The 15,216-nt window shown below is 40.2% G+C and overlaps 3 protein-coding genes across 3 annotated transcripts; 2 read left to right on the plus strand and 1 right to left on the minus strand.

Annotated features, from left to right (window-relative positions):
* The first annotated feature begins 1,074 nt into the window (after nt 1–1,074).
* Nucleotides 1,075–4,379, plus strand: LOC108163766 (BLOC-1-related complex subunit 8 homolog). Its single transcript, XM_017299241.2, has 4 exons — nt 1,075–1,177; nt 1,769–1,839; nt 3,824–3,930; nt 3,996–4,379. Exons 1-4 carry the CDS (start codon nt 1,138–1,140, stop codon nt 4,318–4,320), a joined length of 543 nt encoding a protein of 180 aa, XP_017154730.1. The 5' UTR covers nt 1,075–1,137; the 3' UTR covers nt 4,321–4,379.
* Nucleotides 4,380–6,799: 2,420 nt separating this feature from the next.
* On the plus strand, nt 6,800–9,475 carry LOC108163370 (probable dolichyl pyrophosphate Man9GlcNAc2 alpha-1,3-glucosyltransferase). Its single transcript, XM_017298622.2, has 4 exons — nt 6,800–7,545; nt 8,537–8,734; nt 8,797–8,956; nt 9,011–9,475. Exons 1-4 carry the CDS (start codon nt 6,881–6,883, stop codon nt 9,413–9,415), a joined length of 1,428 nt encoding a protein of 475 aa, XP_017154111.2. The 5' UTR covers nt 6,800–6,880; the 3' UTR covers nt 9,416–9,475.
* Nucleotides 9,476–11,314: 1,839 nt separating this feature from the next.
* On the minus strand, nt 11,315–14,557 carry LOC108161248 (importin-4-like). The gene has a single exon (XM_017295471.2). It carries the CDS (start codon nt 14,555–14,557, stop codon nt 11,315–11,317), a length of 3,243 nt encoding a protein of 1,080 aa, XP_017150960.2.
* Nucleotides 14,558–15,216: the final 659 nt, after the last annotated feature.

Here is a 15,216-nt window from a genome sequence, read left to right on the forward strand (position 1 = left end):
CTAGCAATTACAACTCCAGTGCCAATTACTGGCCCGGTACCCCCATAGTAGACAAAGCCGGCGCGGTGAAAATCGTTGGAGCTAACCCAAAGGGGTCCCATCCCAGACCTGGGGTGGATGGTGACTCGGATCGCAAAACCGATACCTTGGTAAGGTAGCTATGCAATACTGCGGCTGTCTAATTTTTATATTGCGAGGGAAGAGTTTCCATCAAATAACGCCCAAGCCAGAGCACAAACATATGTGGAGATGAGGGCTGATCAAGATTTCAGCCCAAAAGTGGTTGAAAAGTGGTCAAGTGGGCTTCGATGGTGCTCCCTAACTTCGGAAGAGCCTAGAGCTAAACCGTGCTTACGCTAAGACTGCTGTCATACTTTATGGCTCATTAGGAAAGCGATCAAACAGGTAAATCATTAATGAAGGTATGTCAACAGAGACATCCCACAAGGAGGGTCCTGTCTCCTCTATGATGCATAGCAGTCATAGCAGGGTATTGAAGACTCTCTTCTACAAGACAAGGAGGATATTTGTATGCCGGCGGCAATCTGTGAGCTCATCATAAAAGTGCATTTAAAAAAATATTCCACCAATATATTCCAATATAATATTCTTTTCCACCACAGAATATATACGGGGAACGATGGGATTTTTTGACAGATTTGAAACCTCGATTTCCACTGGCACCATCTACGATTTACCATCCGTCAAAAAAACAACATGACAATAACAATAGCCAAGTTTTTGTCTGAATTGTTATATATTACAAGTTGAAATTAATAAATTTGCGTTTTTATTGGCTATTACATACAGGCACAATAAAACGTTACTCTTTGGAATCCCTTTAAAATTGTATCTGCTCTGTAGGAAGTTAGTTTGGCCTTTACTGCTCTCAATTTACTGAAGTATCTCTCGCTTTGTTTTGTGTAATTTCTTAATTGTTTGCCATTTTTTTCAATCAAGCTCGCCTTTTATATAGGAAGTGAAATTTGGTTTCATGTGGTCAAACAAACATCGATTGCCAACAAAAGAATCCATGTTTTCACCAAAACCAAAGAATCAATTATATCGATGTTTGAATCGATATTTTCCCAGCTCTACTCTTTCCTTAATTTTGTTGTGCCATTTAAAAGCAAAACAATGTCTCGAGCAAGTGAATTGATCTTTAAAACAAGAAAAAGTATGTTATTAAATAAATTTCCCATATCAAATAAATGTCGGGGTAGAGAACACATCTTACGAACGTATGTTCATATGAGGTGCAGACAATATACACAGGAAAATAATAATAGTCGTGCATACACTGAATCAAAATAAATATTACATTAGTTTTCTATTGACTAGCTTTGGTGTAAAATGTATATGTAAATACTTAACTCAGATCTTTCGCAACTTACTGTAAAATTGATCAAAGGTACTCTACAAAGTACCTGTTCCAAAAACATAAGGCCAATCTCGACCAATTGCATTTTTTTTTACTTTATTACTATAGCTGGAGCTATAGCTGCATTTATCAGTTTATCACATTTGCAAAGTTCAATACAACCAGATGTAATAATTTACACAAAAATTCACAATTTCACATAACTCAATAAACAAAACCAAGCTTGTTTGAAAAAAAAATAACTGACGTAGGGTAACTGCAAGGGTATTTGGAGTTTCGGCCAGCAAAGCTAGCCTTCTGTTCTTAAATATGTTTTTAATGCACACATACACATTAATAATCTTAAAGTGCTGATTTTAGTAAATATTAAAACATTTTATTTTTTAGCTTCCGAAAAAATATCGGAAAATGTACACATATTCGCAAATGACCCTTCCCTAGCTTTTTTTCGAGTTCAGGTACGTCAAGCTGTTATTATTGTAACTATATTGTATAATAATATAATCTCGTATTGAACAAGCGGCTACAATTGTATTGACAGACACAATTTACCCCTTTTTTATGTTCTCTATTTTATTTTAATCGGTAGATCGGACCGCCCAACTTAGATCTATGTGGCCCTTAGTTCTCCGGTTGAATGGGACCGCCAAGAGTTTAATTAAAATCCCACAGGATTGAGGTGTCTTTGGCGAAGGAAATGCAATCGACTGATTCCAGCTTGATCATAACAGAATCGAGCATTTGCAGTTCCTTGCATTTCCTGCATCTTTTGTTGGTGATGTCAGGGCAGACAGTGTCTCACCGCTTTAACGCCTTTCGTGGTAAATTCAACAGATGGTACTTTGTGCTCTTTTACAAACTTTGTTAATTTACTTGAGGTAGTGGTAGTTTTGTGATCATTATTTTGTGATGCAGAGCCAATCCTGCTGCTGAGTCTTTCCCATTAGTTTATTGTAGTTCTAGAGTCTAGACAATGCTTTTAAACTTCACCAATTTTATTCCGGGGCTTACTATGTACCGTTATCTTCGGAGTGGTTAAAACTCAACTTACACTAAAATAAATTGTAATCTTGAGAGTTTTTTCTCCTCTTGCCCAATCATCCAAGGACCGCTGCCGAAAGACGTGCGACACGTGTAACCAAACCGATCGCATACATGCAGGAAAAATATATGTTAGACTAATATAGCTAAATGAGCTAAGAAATTAATTCAAGAAGGGGAAATTATAATCCGAGGATCAGATTGCCCAACAGGGGTTAACGTTTTGACACAGAAGGATATACCAGGTTTTAAGGTTTTGTATAGGATAAGTTATATTATCAACATTTTATTTTATTTTAAAATAAATAGATTAATTATACGTAATCTTTATTCTAATAAAAATATTCAAATGTTTCGCCCAAACCATATTTATTTTAGCTAGCTCTGAAAGAAATATGAAATTAGTATTTAAATAATATAACTATAACTATTGAATAATAGTTAGCTGTTAAATCTGGCTCACAACTTGTTTTAAGTTTCAAGCACGCCTCTAACAGCGAATCGGTTATGGTTTGTAGTGAAGTATTTCTCAAGTGAAGCCGGAAAACCCTCTGTGTTACATATGAAAAAGAATCCATCCAATAATGATTAAATGCTCGATTTTTCTCTTCAGTTCGTCTCTTGTTAATCGTCAGGGAAGGACTGCATCTGAAAATCTTAAGATTCTGCCTGATTATTTCGGCATTTATTGCCTGTTCAGTGTCAAACTTTTCATCTGATCTGATAGGAAGACGTAAGAGTGGTTCATTCAGCTTTGGTGCTGCGATATTTAATTTCAAAGTTTTAGGGCATCAAAATTATAGACCAACGCTGAAGCCTGTTCGAAGTCATCGCTGGCAGATGCTTGCTTGGGTTAAATATGGTAACCAATGGCTTATGATCAGTAGTAGAAATAACTTTCTGCCGTAAAGGTACTGATGATTTTTTGTTACCCCAAATATAATCGAAAGTGCTACCTTTTCTATTTGGCTTTATCGAACTTGGTGGACATATAATGTTCATCTAATGCTATTGGCCTTTCCGTACCATCTGCTTGAATGTGTAGGAATACCTCACCAATGCCATATAAAGATTCATCGGTGGCTAGAACAAGCGGTAGATGCTCGTTAAAATGTAGGGAAACAACACTTTTCGTTTTCGTGCTAACAGCTGCATTTTTGCGCAATATATGTAAATTATTCAGGGTTTCATTTGAAAACTATCGGCTAAATATCGAAAAGAAACGTACGGATTATGAACTTTCCAACTGCATAGTCGACTAACTGAGAAGTTTTTGGAAGCGCAAAACCTTACGGACAATACCACATTTCAATGGTGTAATTAGGGTATTCGGCCTTCGGACTTAGCCTTGTAATATACCTCACGATTATTTTCGATATTACTGCATTAGTTTGTTTTTAGGAGCATGTGCGGAAAGTATTACCAGCGATATATGAAAAACGTGAAGAAGTGTTCCAGTTGCAGAAAAATCTTCAGGGACATTGCTATGACATGGAATATGGAGTAGAGTATGTCCACTCATTTAATTTGCTACAAGTTTAACGATAACATTACGATTATTTATAATTCACAGAGCACTACAAACAATAGAAAAATCGGAGTCCCTATTTTCCAATGTACAATCAATTTTAAAAACATCAATTTTTTTAAAGCAACAACTTGCAGCGGAAGAGAACAGGATAAAAATGAAAAAAGAAAGCATCAAATCCTCGGTATACAAGAGATTTTCTGCGCACCTTGCATTAGATCTTCCCGAATTGCCTGATTTTAGTGGTGTAATGCGGGACACCAGTCAACGAATTGAAAATAAAATAGGTCCTAGTAATGTACGCGATGATACACAAAGTTTTCAATCCAACTTAGGAGAACTTCAAAGGTCGCACACCACATTACACTAACTTTATACGAATGATAATATTATACAATTTATAACTTTAAATACAAATTTAAATATTAACACTTTTTCTCAATCTGTGTTTTTTTGAAATTTTTTGCCGCGCCCCTCACAAAACTAAGTTAGAATAAGTTGAAATTAGAATAGGATTAGGAGATCATGTTATTATTTATCATTACTGTTTATTTTATACCCGATACTCAAAATGAGTATTGGGGTATATTAGATTTGTGGTAAAAGTGGATGTGTGTAACGTCCAGAAGGAATCGTTTCCGACCCCATAAAGTATATATATTCTTGATCAGCATCAATAGCCGGGTCGATTGAGCCCTGTCTGTCTGTCCGTCCGTCCGTCTGTCCGTCCCCTTCAGCGCCTAGTGCTCAAAGACTATAAGAGCTAGAGCAACGATGTTTTGGACCCAGACTTCTGTGATATGTCACTGCTACAAAAATATTTCAAAACTTCGCCCCGCCCACTTCGGCCCCCACAAAGGACGAAAATCTGTGGCATCCACAATTTTAAAGATATGAGAAAACCAAAAACGTAGAGAATGACCATATCTTTAAGACTGCGGAATCTGAATTGGATCGTATTATTATTATAGCCAGCATCAAGAAAACAATTTCATTTTTTCTCGCCCTGTCTCTCTCTAACACACACGTAGCATAGGCGGCTTTGCTTAGAGTAAAACATATGCGCCTAGATCTCAGAGACTACAAAAGCTAGAGCAACCAAATTTGGTATCCACACTCCTAATATATCGGACCGAGACGAGTTTGTTTCAAAATTTCGCCACACCCCCTTCCGCCCCCGCAAAGGACGAAAATCTGGGGATATTCAAAAATCTTAGAGACTATTAAGGCTAGAGTAACCAAATTTGGTATCCGCACTCCTGTTAGATCTTACTATAAAACGTGTATCTCAAAATTTCGCCGCACCCCCTTTCGCCCACACAAAGGACGAAAATCTGTTGCATCCACAATATTGCACATTCGAGAAAACTAAAAACGCAGAATCATAGATAATGACCATATCTATCAGATTGCTGAATCTGGATCAGATCAGATAATTTGTATAGCCAATAGGAACAAATCAATTTGCAGTGGCTACGCAGCGCCCGACGTCACGCTCAGACTGATTTTCTGTCTCTCTCGCACGCACTCTTTGTCGTGTCGTTTAATATTAGCGGCGTCTGCCGGAAGAGAGCCATTCTGACTTAGTATCGGGTATAACTGCAGAGTTGCGGTGTCCGCAGCAACTCACAACGTTCCCCCTCGTTTTAATTAAATTGATCAGGACAAGATTCGAAATTGTCAAGATAGGTTTCCAAACCCACCCCAAGTCTAGACAATGCTGGCCCCCTCCTCAACTAGAAGACCAGACGGTTTCCGAGCCACTTCAGAACCCAGAACCCGCAGATCGTCAGAATCCGTTAGCGTCGTCTCTGACCCATGCCTTAACTAGGATACCTGAACCACTTGAAGCCCAAAGCATGCAGATTCCTAGAATCCCTGATTGTGCCTCCCGATACATTCTCAAGTTATGACCAGGGAACCTGGCACCTGGCAGATCATACCCGCAGAACAAGGATCCAGCGCGGAAACGACGCTTACCCCGTCAAATAGGACTGTGTAGAAGAACAAAACCGACGAAGCCCTAGGATTCCCTGGAGTGGACCGCGAGTATCTCGGCACATTTTCAAAATCCATTAAGTATAAAAAAAAAATATTATATAAACTTAACCTTTAAAGCGTTGTCACTGGGAAGGATGTAAACGATTATTGACTGGAGGGGCTACACACAAAAATATTCTGTCTCGGACCTTGGATACGGCGAGCTATATCGCGCATTCCAAAACAGGGTTGTTACAACGCTTTATTAGATTTTTTTTGTATTATTTGTATATCATTATTATTATCATTACTACTACTATACATATTTAGAAAGTTATGGCAAAGGGATTTCCTGAACTTGTGTGTCATTTAACCAAATCGCAATTTTGATTTTGAGATATCAAGAATTCATGAAAAGCGTAGTATACAACAGCTCCAACAGATTAGAAACGTTTGATAATGATCTTACGATTTCAAAAATGAATTGCACATGGCATTTACATAAATAAAATTGACATGCGTGGAAAAGAAAAATGTAAACATAATTTGCTGATGCTTTAAGTTTATATATGTTATATTTTATATGGAAATGGAAATTTATTTTCGTATAACTTTATTAGTATATATTTATATGTTTATCACTCTTTTTTTCCTTTTATATTCGTTGCTTCGGCTAGTTTTAGCATGACCAGAACAAAATCGCTATCTGATTGTCATCGACACACACATCAGCTGTTTTAATAACGCAACTGTGTGCCAATGTTAACGCTCATTCTGTGTCGATCAGGCATACACAGGAGAATTGTTTAGTAGGTTTTAAAAGAAAAATCGAAACTTTTCTATCTGGTTGCTTTCGATAGGTGACAAGACTCTTTATTTTTAAACACCAATCGATAGTGTCATCGAAATTTCTTCAGCACTAATGGTTAAAAACAAATAGCATAGGAAATATGAAATCTGAAATTTTAGCAATAGCTTGCGTAGCTGTGTCGCTTAGATCCATAGTTTCATTGTACTCATTCTCAGGCTTTGACTCGCCTCCTATGTACGGTGACTATGAAGCTCAACGCCACTGGCAAGAAGTGACAATTAATTTGGAGCCTGGTCAATGGTATACGAATAGCTCCGATAATGATTTGCAGTACTGGGGGCTAGACTATCCTCCACTAACCGCACATCATAGCTATTTAATTGGTCGCATAGCAGAATCCATTGATCCTCGCTTTATCGAGTTGCATAAAAGTAGAGGTTTTCAATCTAGACTGCATAAAAGCTTTATGCGACTAACTGTATTGACAGGAGACATTTTAATCTATTTACCGGCTATCTTGGGGGTGTGTATTTGTATAGATAAAAGCTTTCAAAGCAAAAGTCTACTGTTTGCCTTCATGTTGTTCGCCGCCTATCCTGGTCAAGTGCTTATCGACAATGGACATTTTCAATACAATAACGTGTCGTTGGGCTTAGCAGCTGCGGCTATTGCAGCAATTCTGCATGGCAAACAATATATTGCTGCATTTGCCTTCACATTAGCATTGAACTACAAACAAATGGAACTATACCACAGCATTCCGTTTTTTACGTATATTCTAGGCGAATGCTTGGCAGCAAACAGGTATGCTTACGGTAATCACTTATAATAATCCTATGGTATATTTAAATACTCTATAAATGTCGCTCAATTGTAAACCTACACGAAATATGTGGTTGTCTCTGCCATTGAAACAGTTTCTGTTGCCCTTTTCTAATCAAATGAGCGGCAGTGTATGTAACATATGTACATTTAATGTAACTTAAATTCTGAATTCACTCATTATTATTATTTATACTTATACTTATTATTTTGACCAGACCGAAAATTACCATCCAGCATAAATTTAAGCTTAGCATTGAATGAAGGGCTTTCGCCATTTTAATTTTTGGTTTAAATATTTTTCAGCACTAGCCTCTCAAAATACAAACCATTGGCAGCCATTCAAAAATATTCGAGCTATTTAATAACAAAATTAGCACGCTATTTTTCCCAGTAGTGTATTTTTTTGATTAGCATCAATAGCCGAGTCCGATACAGCCATGTCTGCCTGTCCGACCGTCCGTCCCGTTGAGCGCATAGATCTTAGTGCAGAGCTAGAGCAACCAAATTTTTTATTCAGACTTCTTTGATATCACCCTGCTAGAAGTGTATTTCGAAATTTCGCACCGCCCCCAAATAGGACGAAAATCTGTGGCATCCGCAATTTTGAAGATACGATAAAACTAAAAACGCCGGCTATTGAGAATGACAATATAGATTGCCGAATCTGGATCAGATCGGATTATTATATTATATACAGAAGGAACAAATCCATTTTGCAGTGGATATCAATTTTAAATTTACGGGTTTAATTATTATAGTCAGAATGAATGCTGAGTCCCATGTTTTGATATATGTAGGTGCCATAGAAACGAAATATATATTTACGACTTTATTACATTAAGAGGGTCATACCCAAAGCCTAATAGGCTGCTTTTAACTTAAATTTATTGGCCTTCTAACTTGAAACTTTATTAAATATATATTCATACTTTATTTAATACTGAACATGTTTTAATACAAATATTTTTAGCTTCAGGTTATTTGCAGTTAAATTAGGAATAACCGCAACCATTGTTTTAGCTACATTCTGCCTGCTTTGGTACCCTTGGTCTGGATCGCTTCATGCGGTGGCTGAAGTGTTACATCGCCTTTTTCCTCTCGGGCGCACAGTATTTGAAGACAAAGTTTCTAATTTTTGGTGTTCATTAAATATAATTTGGAAACTAAAGTAAGCTCAAACTAATTAATAAAAACAGTAAAAAAAAACAGTACAAAAATTGTATGTTTCAGACAACATGTGTTGAATAATCACATGGCTCTAGTTTGTCTGGCTTTCACCTTAATTAGTGCTCTGCCAACTAATATTACACTGTATAGGAAGCGATGTAAAATGGGTTTTTTATTATCCCTTTTCAATACTGCCATTGCTTTTTTTTTATTTTCATTTCAAGTACGTATGAAGAATTTAACTTGAGAACAGTTTTATAACTCGATACAATTCTAGGTTCACGAGAAGACTATTCTGCTGGCTGCACTACCATCATTATGCTTGCTTACATGGTGGCCGAACGAAATTATTCTCTTTCTCGAAATGTCAGTATTCACCATGCTACCACTTTTACAAAGAGATGGTTTGTTAGTACCGTCGCTGGCATGTGTTTTAATATATCACTTGATTTGCAAATGTTTTTATTCTGAAACTAGACCGAGTTCTGGCCAAAAAGCATTTTTATATATATCAAAAATCTGCTTAATTGTCATTGTGGGGGCTTCATTAATAATCAAAGCCCCTTTACGATATCCAGATCTTTGGCCATTGATATCGTCTGTGATAGGTTGTGCATACTTAATTTCATTTTTACTATGGGGAAATTTTCAACATTTGACCTGCAAAGGGGAGGCCCTATAAATAAATAAAATGTAAACTGAATGTTATCATAAAAAATAGAACAACAGATTATTAAAAAAAGTTTATTTATTTATATTCAGCTATTAAGATTTTTGAATACCTGTTGAAGGTTAAAATAAAAAGTAAGGCAGGTTCGATGTACTATATACATTTAGATCTATGTACATGGTAAACAAAAGCGCGCGTTTTATGAATTGCCCGTTACCTAATGACCTAATGCAAGCAGTCGAACTAAAGAAACTAGAAATCCACTTTGAGCGCTGCTGCAGTGATGTACATATATGGACATATTCTTCCTTCCACCGAACCAGGTACTGCAGGTATTCGCTACCAGGCTTTGTGACGTCAGGATTAGTAGACGAACCAGGAGGACCATCATTAAAGAAATGCACCATTCACTCTAAAATGGAAACTAGAGGTGGCAAATCCAAGAACCGCCTTGGCAAGAAGAATGCCTTTCGCACAGTAGAAGATGTACTTGGCCGTTTTCACAGCAGCTTCCCATAGACCACCACGGTGCTAGTCTATAGCCTGGAGAAAGACAAAATCCTGCATCGTCTTTTGATGGTCGTCGGTGAGGAAAAGGCGTTTCAACTCAACCATCTCATTCCTAGTACCGACAAAATTTGTTGTATTTTCTTACCGAATTTCTCGCGGATTTTATCTGGCGCTTATGTAGCGACCATGGATTGAAGCAATTCCACATAAATCCTTGATCATCTACAGATGAAGAGTCTTGGTACCTCAGGCTTATAGAAAAACGGGCCACAAAAATATGCGCCTTTATTCTCAAAAGCTTGAGAAACGTCGAGCCACTCCGTTGGGAGATCCGCCATAATATGCCATATCATCAAACTCCAGCGGAGAATTCTTCAGTCGACCACCTACGAAAAGAACTCCAAATTGATCCATGAAAGGCGTCAGCGATGCAAGTGAGCTAGATAAGGAGACCACTCCTCTGGCCCACAGTGACTTCATGTCCTTCCATAGCTGAATACGCTGGACCAACCGCAGCAATACCTTCTGTCATCGCTACCTTTTTCAACTTCCAGCTAGAACTTTGCAGGCCAGAATGCACAATTGAAATTGCATTGGCATTGCCTTCGTTTTTTTTAAATTTTGTTTTGACAATCAACTTGTGTCTTTTGCGAACAGCGATACCAAACAACATATAAAATATATTCTATGATTATTCTATTCTACTGACTTTGTACCGCGTATAAAATTTGTATATGCTTTTTTTTTTTGGCCGTTCCCCCCGGGCTGATATAACCAGCTTAACCCGATGAGTCTGTGCAAAATTACTGCATTATACAGTTCTTATAAAGTTTCATAAATCGAAGCACTTTTTATTATCCATAGAAAGCGTTCGGAAAAAACTTTTGCAGACTTCCACTTACAGAGTTAGACGTAATATTTTCCCTAAACACTGTGCCACCCATTTTACTTCAAAATATAGAAAATTCAAGCTACTGATATTCGATTTATGAATAATTCTCATAGAAACAGATAGACGAAATGTTTATTTTATTTCAGACTATTCCATATCGCTTTGCAATTAATAATTAAAAAACATTTCGTTAACATTCCATTAGCTCGTATCTATCGTATCTCCATGTACTATCTCCGAGATGGATTTCTTCGAGAGTTTTTATGTGTATCTATGAACGTGCCCAATATTTTGGGACTGACTGACATCACTGCGTGTACTGTGTACTGTGTGTGAACGAACGTGAGAATTTTTGAAAAATTTTGACTGAACTTCGATCACATCAAGGTTTTTAGATTTGTTTTTACTCCGAAACTGGAGAAACTTTGGCCTGGAACTCTCTTGAATGTGTATGTGTATGAGCAAGGTATTTGTTGCGAGGTCTGATTTTGGAGCCGCGCTGGTGCTGCTTACAGGGTCTGCACGAATGTGAACACCTCCGGACTCGAGTTGGCCACACTGTTGAATTGCTGTGGATACTCGATGCTGATTTCCTTCATGAAACTAACAGCATTGGCGTTGGTGTCATTATCTCGAAACTCCTGCTTGAACAGCACATGTAAGATGATGCCCAGCATCTGCTCGATGTGAGGGAGAATACTCTCACGTGTGTTCATGTACAACACGCGGAAGGCCTTCAGCACCACGTCATTTTCTCCAGTGTCCTCGCGGAGGGGCAGACTGGACATGAATACGGGCAACACATGACCCAGGGGCACAATATTGTGATTGGTTATGATCAGGCGTGACAAAGCCCCGCAGATATTGTCCAGGGCAGGGGCATTCTGCTCCTTGGCGATCGCATCGGAGAGGGCCTGCAAAATCACTCCAAACGAGTCAAAGGACTTCTCTTCGGCGTGATAGACCAGTTCGCCCAGGCCGAAGTAGCTGTTCTGGCGCGCCTTGGCGTACGAGTCGGTGGTGCCCACTAGAAGCACGGGACAGAGCCAATCGAAATAGGTGACCACACAGAGTCCCAACGATTGGAAGCATTCGGCCAGGACGCCATAGATAAATGAACGCTGGTCTGGATCATCCTTCTTCTTGGCCTTTGCCAGTTTGGTCAAGAAAAAATTGTACAGTCGTCCAAAGTACAGCGAGTATGTCTCCGGTTGGAGGGCGTGGCCAATCATGGCCACCAGATTGCCACCACTTTCGATGAGCGCCTCATCGTACTCGCTTTCATCGGCCTCCTCCTCATCACCACCGCCACTAGGCTCATTGAACTGGCAGGCCGTATTATTGAGCAGCACATCTTTGATGCAGGCAACAACCGACTCAGCAAGATCAGGGGTGGGCAAGGCCGACGTCTTCACGGCCTTGAAGAGCTCGCCAAGCTCATCGAGTATTTGCCAGACGACGGCCTGTTCCTCGTCGTTCTTAACAAGGTAAATAAACTTTGGAATGAGAATCGAGCATGCGCGCTTTACTCCGTCTCCGTCGTTCATCTTGTGGAGGCAAATTACAAAAGCGCAGAGGGCCTCGATGGCTGCCTTGCGGATGACATCCTGGCAATGATCTATGGTTTTGTACACCTCCTCGAACACCATTGTGAGGTAGGGGAAAAAGGCGTTTCTCGAATTTACTGCAAACTCCTTGAGCGTCAGTATGGCCTCCTCCTTCTCATAGACGTAGTCATTCTCCACCTGATATTCACCTATATCGTCGTCATCATCGTCCTCATCGTCGGTATTGCCCAGATCGATTTCAGTTAAGAGGCCGCCCGTCGGCGAGTCTTCTCGTAGCTTTACCAAAGCATCTTCCGTCGACACCACCGTCTGAATCATGCGTTCGATAACCTTAGGGAAGAACGTGTTCATATCGCTTGTGACAACAACGGACAGGCCACCAATTAAGGCGTAGATGGCACGCCTCAGGTCTGGATCGTCTGGTCCCAGCTCCAGCATATTCATGCAATAATTCATCGTGTCTTGGGCGAGATGAATAAAGTTCTCTTTACCAACGGTTCGGGTAATAGAAGCCAGTGTATCGATGGCCTGAATGCGTAGCTCATTGAGCGACTCGTCGCACTCATTCAACAGATAAATCTTCAGTATCTCCACAATCTGACTGAAGTATGGGACCAAATTCGTCTTCGATGCGGTGGCAACCGACGAGATGGTCGACAGGGCCAGCTGTCGAATGTGAATAGAGTTCTGCTGATCCATGCACTCGAACAGACGATCCATCAGCACCGGCAGATGTGGCACAATCTCTTCCTCGAGGTTCTCGCAGAAAACCTCCAGGGCATAGAACATGCGATCCATGTGTGTGGGTTCCGGCTGGCCCATCTTCAGCTCCACAACCAGTTGGTGGAGAAACTCAAAGAGCACGGGCAGAATCTGTGAGGCGAACTTTGCTATCTCGGGCTGCATAAACTCGGAGAACTGGCCCAATGCAAAGAAGGCCGCATTGCGCACGGCTGGATCCTGATCGATGATGCCGCTCTTGATTATGTTTAGCATTATTTCCAAGTATTTCTTTTTGATGGCCTCCGAGCAACCCTCGGAGCTGACGGCCATGGCCATGAAGGCGGCGCGACGGCGCAGAGGGTCCGGACTCTGGAGAGCTGGCTCGAGAATCTGCAGAAGTGGTGGAATCAGCTTTTCTGGCGACAACTGGAGAGCCATCACATCGAAGGTTTGTGTAGCCGCGGTCACGGGCGTGTTGCTAGTACCCGAGAAATAGTCGTCCTCATCATCGTTGCCGAGTTCACTGCACGTCATCTCGAATACGGTGACTAGGATGAGGTCCAGGAGTTTCTGCTTGACGATTGCCTTCTTCTTGACGCGGACGATGCGACCGACAAAGGTCACCACCACAACACGGATTTGGTCATCTATCTGCTTGTTGCTCAGCGTCGCCAGACAGAAATCAACCAACATCTTTAAGTAATTATTCAGCAGTTTCGGCACGTACTCTGCAACGGAATCCATGATCTCAAAGGCGGTAGTGAATTCTGTCAGGACTCCCTTTTGGACAAAGGCCTGGAGAGCAGCGAGCATCAGAGGAACGACTCTGGAAACCGTCTGCTCTGCCATTGTGTGGCCGACAATGAATGGAATCAAGGAACACATTCCCTGCATCATATTGGCTATAGTGAGCGTGGCCATATCTCCATTGCTCTGGGCGGCTATCAGCACACTCGAAAAGAGTTGACAGATCTCAGACATTTGGCTGATTAACTGATCTGGGGCGCTGTCGGTCAGACTGGCGAATATGGAGGATCCCAGCTCACTCTCTTTGGGATCGTCCATGCTGCAGCGTTCGAAAATAAAGCTCAGCAATTGGGCCAACCACGAGTCCTTTTTGTCTGCCTCATGACGCACTAAAGTCCCAATAAGCAGGGCTATGGCATTCTTTACGCTCTTTTCCTTCTCCCTTCTCAATGCCTGGAGCACGCACGCCTTAATGCCTGCCTGATGTTCGGGCGGCACCATCTGCCAGTGGCGCAGCTTTGCAAGGCGCTTGTTCATCAGGACAACTGCAAACTGGCGGATTTGCGTCTCGCGGGTCGACACCAGCATCTGGCAGAGCACCGGCAGTGCCTCTGGGTTTTCGAACGCCTTTCTCAAAGCGGCGGTGCAGTTGTGTATGCGTTTGGTATCTGTGCACAGCAGACCGGCAATTATTTCATCCAGTGCCGCCTCCATTGTTGGTCTCTTTGAGATTTGTTTCTACTTGTAACCTTGTAATGCCGTTCAAAAGAAAAAGGACATATGTACGCAGACATATGTATATTAAAGCTGCTTGTCGTTTTGATTAATACATACATGCACACTTGATCATAATAATAGGTACACACATCTACGTAAACTTTAACATAACAGAAAACGGTTTTATGCAATATATTAAACTTAAAATTAGTTCTCAATTATTCCTACAGTATTTGTTTTCAATCAAATCAACTTGATTATATTCTAAGATAATGTTATAAAAGAAAATAGATCCATTTGTACTTCAAAGTCAATATCTGGCTGCTCAAAATAATAGGTACAATTCAAGTATTGTTATGAAAAAAGTTTGTTAACTGATTATTATTTTTTTGTTGCCTAAATGGGATTCAATAGTTAATATCCGATGTATCCACCTTTATTTTGTGTCACCTTTATAATTATATTTGTCGTACTTTTAATAAGCGTCTGGCAGGTGTCTCATACCACAATTTTTGGACGCCCTCGCATAATTTTTGATTATTTGAAAATGAAAACTTAGCTAATTTCGTTTCGTAAGTCTCCCCACAAGTTTTCGATTGGATTTAAGTCGGAAATATGGACCTACGCCGTACCAGGATGAGCAGCCCCATATCTTT

Source organism: Drosophila miranda, chromosome 4 (genome assembly GCF_003369915.1).
Source record: "Drosophila miranda strain MSH22 chromosome 4, D.miranda_PacBio2.1, whole genome shotgun sequence".
NCBI classification, from domain to species: Eukaryota; Metazoa; Arthropoda; class Insecta; order Diptera; family Drosophilidae; genus Drosophila; species Drosophila miranda.

Bases quoted from the DNA above. Each gene is read 5' to 3' on its own strand.
- LOC108163766 (XM_017299241.2), top strand. From the start codon at position 1,138: ATGTCTCGAGCAAGTGAATTGATCTTTAAAACAAGAAAAA. The intron at 1,178-1,768 runs GTATGTTATTAA...TTTATTTTTTAG, and splicing joins GATCTTTAAAACAAGAAAAA to CTTCCGAAAAAATATCGGAA. The intron at 1,840-3,823 runs GTACGTCAAGCT...GTTTGTTTTTAG, and splicing joins TAGCTTTTTTTCGAGTTCAG to GAGCATGTGCGGAAAGTATT.
- LOC108163370 (XM_017298622.2), top strand. From the start codon at position 6,881: ATGAAATCTGAAATTTTAGCAATAGCTTGCGTAGCTGTGTCGCTTAGA. The intron at 8,735-8,796 runs GTAAGCTCAAAC...TGTATGTTTCAG, and splicing joins AATATAATTTGGAAACTAAA to ACAACATGTGTTGAATAATC. The intron at 8,957-9,010 runs GTACGTATGAAG...ATACAATTCTAG, and splicing joins TTTTTTTATTTTCATTTCAA to GTTCACGAGAAGACTATTCT.
- LOC108161248 (XM_017295471.2), bottom strand. From the start codon at position 14,557: ATGGAGGCGGCACTGGATGAAATAATTGCCGGTCTGCTGTGCACAGAT.